This window comes from Diachasmimorpha longicaudata, chromosome 2 (assembly GCF_034640455.1).
Source record: "Diachasmimorpha longicaudata isolate KC_UGA_2023 chromosome 2, iyDiaLong2, whole genome shotgun sequence".
Classification (NCBI taxonomy): Eukaryota; Metazoa; Arthropoda; class Insecta; order Hymenoptera; family Braconidae; genus Diachasmimorpha; species Diachasmimorpha longicaudata.
The window spans coordinates 3,301,356-3,311,518 of record NC_087226.1 but is presented as its reverse complement, the minus strand read 5'-3'; the positions used below and the strand labels follow the sequence as shown (position 1 = coordinate 3,311,518).

Sequence of the window (10,163 nt, the reverse complement as noted above, 5' to 3'; positions counted from 1 at the left end):
GGACAATTAAATATTTGGGGAAAAGAATCTATAAGTAATTCTACGCGCAGAGGTTACCGTCAATAAAACGATTAGAGCGGTTCCTTATAGGTGGGGGACATTGAAGGTTATTTTAGCAAAAACGATGGAACTTCTTAAAGGAAAAGATAATGAAAAATATAATGAGCAATATTCCGAAAACATTCGAAAGAATTCTATGATTTTATTGGACTCTAGGGAATGCACCTCAACATTTTAAGTTTTTGTAGATTTATTGAGGAATTTGCTCAAGGAAAAAATTTAATTGTACAAAAGAAAATGGGAATAAAAAATAGCAAAATAAGAAATATATCTTGCGTGTTTGACATGCCACAAAGTAGAACTGCTTCATTAAAAAGGCAAGCAATAAACTTACAAAATATATTTTCATCAACAGTTTATAAAGTTAGAATTATCAGAAGAAATTCTATATATGCTTTTTTGTCCTGTTAGAAAGTCGACTATAATGCGTTAATGGTTTTGATTATCCAATGACGGGAAAGTCACAACCGTTGTATCTGTTTTTTTTAATGACAAATAAAAAAATCCTTGAGGTGATCTCCATAGCTTTTCAGAATATTTTATAAACAATCAAATGGAGGGAAAAGAAAAATATCTAAAAGTGGGGTTTAGCTATAAAAACAAATGATACGATAATGTGAAAAAAAGAAATTTTTCTACAACCGAAAAGGGCATGACCTAAAAAAAAATATGTCAATAGTTTTTTTATGCTTCTTAATAAAAAATCAATCCGTCATTGAATAATACTATCGAAACCAGATGACCTTCTCTCACGATTGATCTATTTTCTGCTAGAAAACGAAAAGTTTATGAGAGAGAATATTATCAATGTACATTGACTTGACGACAGCAACACAATGACCCACTCGGATAATCCGTGAAACTATGCTTCTATCAAAAAAAGGCACTTTCATCTAAACAGAAACATGTGGGTATGAATAATAAAAAACACCCGCATAAAATGGAGAGAAGATTGTTCGTACCTTAAAAAATATCCTCAGTTGCATATTGACCAGCGACAAGACACGATGTCAAAAATTATAGTGACAATTTTAGTTTATGTGCTCATGCAGAGCCTTCAAAATGGTAATTATTAATTGTTACATTTATTAATCAGGTGAAATTGTTATTCCAAATCGTCTGGTGGACAAAAAAAATGATAGAAATAATTTAGTCGTCGTTGTATATCGTGAATAAATTATGTAATTCGAAGACCATTTCCAAATTGGAATTGAGAAAATTATAAAAAACCAAATGACTCGAATTATTTTCCATTCGTAGGGCGACATCAGATTCAAAATGAATCAATTTAATAATAGTCATAATAATAGTATTTGATTAATAAGAAGAAACCTCAAGTAGTTTCCTAAAAAAAATAAAATTAAAAAAATTAATAGGCCAAATTTTTCCAGACCGCCATTCAGTGAAAGCTCCAAAAGACAAAATTGAAAACTCTTAATGTCAGACAACTGATATATGAGTAAGCTCTGCTACACATCAATTTCAAGGAAATGTGTGCAAAATTGCAGTATTTTTTTATTAACTTCTACTTTAAATCCAGTAGATTAATTGAACAGTTTTAATCAAAAATTGTAGGTAGGGAGTCAGAATAATTCTCGATACAATTCTACAAGAAAAAATTACTGGAAAAATGGATAGTCCAGACCAAGATGTCCCAGCCCCCCCCCCCCCCCCACACGAAAAAACAAAATCAACAATATTTGAACAGTTTATGTAACAAAAATCACATTTACAGACGTCGAAGGAACTGATGACAATGGATTTTGGCAGCTGAATGAAACCACAGCTCCCGTGACACTTCCAATTCCAAAACCAATAATTCTACTGAAAAATGAAACTCGCCAAAACTCGACAAGGAAATCCAGAAATTTTTCAGGTCTGTCCTTCTGGACTGGCTTGGGGTTGGGCAGCATCGCTGGAGCAGCAGCACTCGATTCCACTCTCAATCTACCAGGCAACTTCAACCGTATCTCAAAATTAGCAACAACGACAGAGGCACCTCCAAATGATTTAGATCTCAGCTTTGGTTCATCTGAATTCCTTCCACTCCCGAACATTTCCCCCTCCAGCATTTCCAACCTCAATTATGCTTATATTATTGCAATGCGGACTAACGCGCTTTTGAACAAGACACTGAGGTCTGTGCAAGACGCCATTAAAGAACTGAAGGGCCAGCTTGATGAAAAGGTACGAGAAGATGAGGAGCAGCTGAGCCAGTCCTCGGAGGAGGTGGTTCAGGTTGACGCTGCTAATGATGATTACGTGGTTGTTAATCGCACGACCCTACAGGACATTGTGAAGGCTTCCATTGCTGAAGAAATTGTAAGATATTTAATTTTATTTGGTTTTTATTTTACGAAGGTTGAGTATTTGAATTTCCTGCCGAAAAGTTCACCATATGACGATGGCATTGACCAATTAGGAAAATGTCTTCCGCGATTTGGCTAAAGTAATCCATGTGCTTGTGCCTTCTTAAGTAGACTTTGGGGAATCTTTCGATAGTTAATTATCAGGCTCTTATTTTCTTCATTTTTAGTCACCCTAGGAGGTCACCCTTCCCCCTCTTGGCTCCGCGTGCCAAACCCCATACGAGATTCATTAATTATAGAAGAATAGAATTTAATATTGTGTTGAAAAAACGGTGATTAAGGGGTTACATGGGTTTCCTCGGGCAAAAAACGGCCTTTTTTCAATAATTTTTTTTGCATATAAAAAATGAAATATTTAGATGAAACTTTTTATTATTTAAAAGATACATATTTAATAAACATTTTGTGAAATTTTCAAAAAAAAATATCAAGATGGCGGCCATTACGACGCCATTTCCGGCAGTCCCTCGGAAAAAAGGTGCCTCCGCGTTGTCAGCAGAACTTCTTTCAGGATTATCTGAAATGAAAGGAAATTCGTGTTTTAGTAAAGACAATAAACTAGGTATTGGACGAAGGAAAAAAAAAATGAAAATTCGATTTTTGGCAGACATTTTTATAAAAAAATGCAAATTTTGATGAAAATTTCTCGAAATTTTTTTATTTTTAAATAGTTGTAATTAAAAAAAAAAAATCCTTCGTTCAAGACCTTGTAAATGATATCTCGAAGACTTGTGTAAAATTTCATTAAGATCGGTTGAGTAGTTCGCGAGAAATCTTGACAACCGACTTTGAAAATATAGTTTTGAGAAAAACGCGTTTAAAGTTTTGGAGACAATAAAAGTGGGAAAAAAAATCTTTTTTTCAACTTACATTGAATCGTCGATTCCTGGGCCATAAAGTAGAGAACCTGCTGCAGCTGCAATGTCCAGGGCATCCTTTTGCTCCTGTCGATGACGAACCCTGGCTTATCTAGGCTCTAGACACTTTAAACGGCTCTAGACACTTTGAATTACCTGACCTCGGGCGTCCGTCTTTTCAGGGCTGTATCTTCGAAACTATTACTCGGATCAACTTGAAAATTTAGGACAATATTCTAGAGATGTTATAGAATTTAATAAGACAAAAAAAAATCGATTTTTTGAAACCTTGAAACCCATGTAACCCCTTAAGCAAATTTGTGGAGAAAAAAAAATCACTTTGATAATACGCTAAATGGGAAGATTTTATAATTGAAAATTATAATATTAGTGATTTTCTTACTACGAAACTATGATATAATGTTGAAATTCTCATTATAATTATTTATCAGATTTCTTTTCTCCATCAGATAAGCTCTGATTTTAGTTCTTATACTTTATACCACCTTAACGTACTCGGTCATTGTCGTCGGTTCTCACTTTCACTATTGAATTTTCATCGCAAAAAGCCACTTACGATTTACCTCACATACAAAGATTTTCGTTTGTATTACACTAAGAAAAAAAATTATGTCACACGAAGAGAAAAAGTTCGCTAAAAATCGCGTCAAAATTCCGTAATTCAGAAGCGATAAAGAAGAACCGGTAAAAATTACGGAAGATCCAGTAAAACTATAATTTCATTCAACGTTCCCCACTGTCTACTGGCTCCTCCCTAATTTTTATAGTACATTTTTGTCACTGCCGCTACGTTCAGCCCGCGTCAAAAAGTGTCTTTTCGTTTACTTGTAAACAAATTTCCGAATAATAAACATTTCACCCTAGAAAATAATAGAATTGAAAATTTCACTCTGATGGTAAGTCCACTTAAGGTTTACATGGAGAGAAAAATTCTTGAAAAATTACTTCCGTAATCGGTGAGTGAAAACAGTATTCAGTAACAATTACGGAACAGTTACGCATTTTTTCACTGAACGTTCCAACCTTTTTTTTTATTTAAGCATTTTTGAACAAACATAGTTGAATCTGCATACATATTTTTCATCTTCTAGAACTAGTGTGTACAGATATGAGTTGTTTACCATCATGGTCTTGAGTCTAAGTTAACAATAATTGGCCATCTTCATATTTTTAAGGTACATATGCAGAAGAATTCATTGATTATTACCAAAACGGTTTAATCTTGTCTGATTAGAAACTCCCATATTTGATATGGCGGAAACATTCTATTCTTATCGAGCTTCTGATACATAATCTGTCTATAATCATTGTACAGGGAGCATTACGATTACCACAGGACATGATTTATGGTTTCTTCTTCATGACCACATTTGCAGTTTGGCGATGCGACCAGACCGATTCGCTCAAGTGACTGATCAAGACCATAATGGTCAGCTCTGAGTCTATTGACCCATAGGACTATTCCCCTCAACAATATTTTACCCAACGTTTTGCACTTTTTCCTGCAAATTCACTGAAAAAGTGCGTGACTGTTCCGTAATTTCACCGAATGTAGTTTTGACTGGAAGATTACGTAACGTTATAAATAAGGTCATAAGCATTTAAATAAAGCACATGTGGTGAACCTGATGATCATTTTACGATGTGGGTTGATAAGCAAATCGATCATGAGGTGTAGACCGTCAGGTATAGAATAATATTCGAAAATTCATGAATGATTGTTGGACAATTTACCAGGCAAACAGCAATGAAATCCTTCTGAAACAAGTAAGTCGACAAGACCCAACTCGAAAACCCCCCGGTGGAGATAATGTCACCGATCCAGCTCCCCCTACCACCGAAGTTACCACCGACATGACCACGACACCAATCCCATCATCAACTTGGCAAGACCCTAGTGGATGGTACTATGGAGGTCAGTCACAGAACATCTCTGGAGTTGACCTAACGTCGGTTACCTACAGTCCTACAATTCAAACAGTCTACCCTCCATATCCGCCCCTGTCGGAAATTTACCCGGCTTCACCTCCAATTTACGCACCTGTTGCCTTCCAGGAGCATCATCCTGACTATTACGAGTCTTATCCGACTTATAATGGTGGATTCAATGGCATCAGTGATTCCCACCCTTATTATAGTCATTTTCCGAACTCTAGGAAATTCTCGTTAAGGGATAGTAAAGATTTGGGAGGATTCGTTCCTGTAAAAAAAGGATAAGTAATTTATTCCATGGGAATTACTGCACAGACCCCCCCCCAATTTTGTCTCATTCAAGTAAAGTTTCGATAGAAATTAGGTTAGGTTAGGACACATTTTGCGATATGAAATTATCATGCACTACAGGATAATTTAATTTTTTTTTAATGACGATTTTGGTAGAGGTTTTTTGAGGTCTTTATCCTTCAGTAAAATAAACGTCTGGAAATTCGAGAATTATTTTCGTGGAGAGTGAAATTAGTGATATGAGAGGAAATTTACTTTTTTTCATTCGACTGAAGGTGCTATGAATGAAGGGAAGTGAACGCTTTTGGTAAGAGAACATTTTATAGTGTTCAGGTAATTTACGCACAATATTGCGAAATTATTCACATCCGTTGGGATAATTTTTTGTAGAATATCGGATAAATTAGGAAATTAGAGCTGAAATTTCTACCACTTTCAGTGCATTTTCACACCCAAACGCACAAACGATCACTATTTGTCTAGCACTTGTTCTGTAATTTAAGGCCCGGTTGGAATTGTTTGAAAATCGATACATAACCTCAAACTGCGGTTAAAGATTCCAGCCAAAATAATTATTTGATAGTTACCAAATCCAATTGCTGTTTGTTTATTGTTTCTGTAGACTGGTAATTATGTTGAATTCCAATAAAACCATTATTTGAACAGTTTGTTTATGTTTACCAATTATGATCACGTGACCCTCTCTAAGTAAAACTAAAAGTAGTTTTACTCTTTTAGTAAATCTAAAGATTATCGAAAACTACAGAAAATTCTTCGAAAACCCAATCACAACTGGAATCGTAATTTTTTCCTCAATTAAGTGACCGTTTTTTTTTTCAAAAAAACTTAAAAAATCAGAACTCAGTACAGTGGTTTATGAGAAAATCAACATTTTTGTTATAGTCAACAATGGAAATCTAATTTTTTAAATCATTAGACGGGAAAAAAATCAAGAAGTTTTTTGACATTTCGTACGTGGGGAGAAAAGTCGAAAAATTACTCTGCCGGACACTAGAATCGAGGTGTAAAATACTAGAATATAGGAATCTGCTTGATTTACACGAAAATTCCTATCAATACCATAAATTTTGTAATACATTTTCTAATTAACAATGTATGGCGTCGTAAAATTTACGAAACAGCATTATAAAATTTGAAGGCCTACCATTTTTTATTTGAATTTAAGTGGAAAATTGATAGAAATTCTTTCAAAATTCCTGTCTGAATCAGTTTATTTTATTGTACCTTGATTCATTTTTTCCTGTCCGGCACATCAACTTCTCGTTAACTCATTGTGATTGGGTAAGGATGAGAGACGAATATAGCCGATTATTGCCGACTTGCTGATGCATCAACCGTTTAAGGGGTTATTCTCATGTGAACGCCTATATTTTACCACTTTTTCGGAATTTTTTTTTTATGCGACAACAAACTTCAATCATGTTGATTTTTCAATATATTTTTATTTGTATTTTGAAATGTACGAAAAAAAATTTTTTTTTCGTTTTTTACATTTTTAACATATATTTTTTTAAAGTCAAAGTAGTCCCCAACAAAAAAAGGTAGTTCACTGGTCAAGGTGATAGCGGCTGTACATGTTGTCTGACATAGAAAAATCGAATGGATTATTATTCAGTAGATCTGTGGCTATCGTCCCTACCAAATATAATCAATTTCATTAAAAACAAAAAAAAATATCGAACTTCAAAAAAAAAATCACGAAAATCTCCTTCTTTTTCGTTACAAATCGTTTAAAAAAAATATGAAGATATTGTCGAAAATAAACAATTGTGGTAGGGACGATAACTATAAATGAGTAGAAGAACATATGTAAATTTTAAAGCAATCGGTTGAATACTTTTCCTTGTAGGACCTTGACCGTTTCAGAAAATGATGATTCGAGAAAAACGCGTTTAAAGTTGAAAGCCTGGTAGACAATCGCTTACGACACGTCGGCGACTATGAGCTGTAACTTATCAAATACTATGAATTTCGGTCTGAATTTTTCACAGCATGTTTTCAATAGGTTTTACTGTCAAAATATAAAAAAAAAAATCGATTTTTTGAAGTGCTCACATGAGAATAACCCCTTAAAGTCCACTTCCTCGTCGCCCATTAAAGTTTGAATGTTTACGAGGCCGATATAGAAGTTTTCTTAAGTCGATCAAGAAATTTTACTCGGCGGGATAGTAATTTTTCTCAAGCCTGCAGTTTTTCCGCCGAGATCGTACAACCTAACAGTAATTTTGATCGGAATCACACTATAAAAATTCACTGATTTTTCTCTCCTCATAAAAGATAATTCACCATTTCGAAAACATATTCTATTATTTATTTATACGAAAAAAATCCTTTGAAAATTGTTACTTCGTTGTGAATATTAATTCAAATAATACTGGCTCTGAATTAATTATTTCGTTTTTTTTATGAGGGAATTTCCCTGCAGATACATTTTTTTAAGAACTTTTCCTTACTCGACTAAACAGAGCGCTTTCTAGAGATTTTTTTTTATCATAAATGATATTCATCTAATGAATGTTCAAAATCTGGCGGACAATTTGGGGAAATGTCCCCCGCGCCTGCCAATCATCTTTGATCCTCATAACGAGGGGTCACGAAGGATTTCGTCTTCATTGCGGTGGTCAGTGGGCCATCGAAGATCATCTGGTTTGGACACAGTATCCTCATTGCGGTAAAATATCGCATTCAGAATTTCATCGACAAGCCATTGGGAATTTAAATGAAACTTATGGAACCTTAACAAAAAATAGAATCCATTACATCAATCTAAATTATTTACTTATCGCGTGTAATCGCTCACTTACGTGTTTTTAGTAAATGGGAATATCATCTGAGCCACGTTTTAATTAGCGAACACTCACCACCGAACTTCCTCACTTCCCATCCCATGGGCCCTTATTGGGACATGGGTAAAAGTAGATAAATAAATGTAGCAACATAATAAATTTCTTTAACTTTATGTCTTTATTATTGGCGCGAGGAAGGCATGACTGACCTAGAGGACCGTTCTCCAGAGACTAAATTCTGACTATTTAAAAAACCTTTACTGATAGAAAAAACAAGAGAAAGTTTATGACTCCAGAGGACAGAGTTTCCTTTGAATTTCACATGTGGTAAGGATTGCACTGCGCTCAAGTTCGCAGATCATAAATAGGTCCTTTTTGGAGACTTTTTCAAACACGTTATAAACCTTGTCCAGTGATTTTCCTTTTGTAAAAAGGACATACACCTCAAATCTCGAATCGAATCGAACATATCGAAATTCCGTAACACTTATTCGTGATTGGTAGATACATTCACAGCGGCAAAATTTGAATTTCACAAGTACACAAGTATCAAGTAAATCAAGTCAAAGGATGAGTTAATTAGTAGAAAATAAAAACTTAGTTAGAAAATGGAAATGAAACAAGTTATTCATCAAATGTAAATATCTATATCTTATCGAAACTCCTGTATTTTCCAAGTCGTCTTACAACTTCAAGACATTTAAAATTTTGCATGTTGCCTACAAGTGGGAAATAGATCAGCTGTGAATATATCAGCAATTTTTAAAGATCCATGTTTACGAAATGATGACGTGTTCAACGTCATACGCGATTACTTCAGGATCATTTTGGTATAATTATTTTGAATTTAAATATTACATTGACTTTTTATATCCATATAATTCAACTGCTCTACTCATACAGTAGTTAAAATAAGGTGCGCTCACCGCAAATGTGACTTAAATAAAAAATATCACAACAATTAAGATTAACCAAATCGCGCGCGGCTATGTCTCGTTGAAGATAGACCGAAGAGCTGCCTTTAAATTTTCCAACAACCCTAATCATCCAATCCGGACTCAAATTATAAACATCGAATATTCGAAATATATTTTTCGAGTCCGGTAATTATTGTGGGTGTTCCCACAACCGTCATTTAGTTAATTTTTTTCACTAGACATCTGCTCTTCGGTATAGAAATTTCGCTTTCCCGATCGTTTATTGCTTTACGCCAGGATAGAGACCCTCTTTACCTGGATTTGAATATTGACCTGTGCCGTCAAGATGCATTTTCAAGTTTTTAGTGTAATAATTCTGTGAATCCCCTCAACTGCTACAATTGGCGGGCTCTCGTAGATTTTGAACGAGTTGAAACTTTTAATAGTGATATAAATAACAATCACGACTTTTTGAATGTGCATGTATAATTATAAAATTAATAACTGAAAACAGATAAAAGTGTAGAGATTAAATACAGAGAATTATTTGTGGGAATTGATAGGGGTTGAATTTTCGTTTTAAATATCCCGCACTTACAGAGCTGGCAACATTGAAATTTCCATCATATAGTAAGAAGAGATATACAATTATATAAATATATGTATGAATATATAAATATGTATAAAAATAGATCAATAAATATAAAAATACATAAATATTTATAAAAGTATATGAAAAAATATTTTTTAGTCCCATTGAAATGTCAAGAAATTGTTACATTAAAAATTCAACGTCCTATGAAAAATTAATTAAAAAAAAAAATTCAATTCAGTGACCTTGATTAAAAATCGAAAAAAATTGCAATTGTACTGTTCGATTTCCAATTACCTTAAAATGCAATGCAATTA

The 10,163-nt window shown here is 33.9% G+C and overlaps 1 protein-coding gene across 1 annotated transcript; it reads left to right on the top strand.

Moving 5' to 3' along the window:
* Window positions 1-949: 949 nt before the first annotated feature.
* LOC135172817 (uncharacterized) lies at window positions 950-6,192 on the top strand. Its single transcript, XM_064139211.1, has 3 exons — window positions 950-1,125; window positions 1,796-2,382; window positions 5,045-6,192. Exons 1-3 carry the CDS (start codon window positions 1,068-1,070, stop codon window positions 5,522-5,524), a joined length of 1,125 nt encoding a protein of 374 aa, XP_063995281.1. The 5' UTR covers window positions 950-1,067; the 3' UTR covers window positions 5,525-6,192.
* Window positions 6,193-10,163: the final 3,971 nt, after the last annotated feature.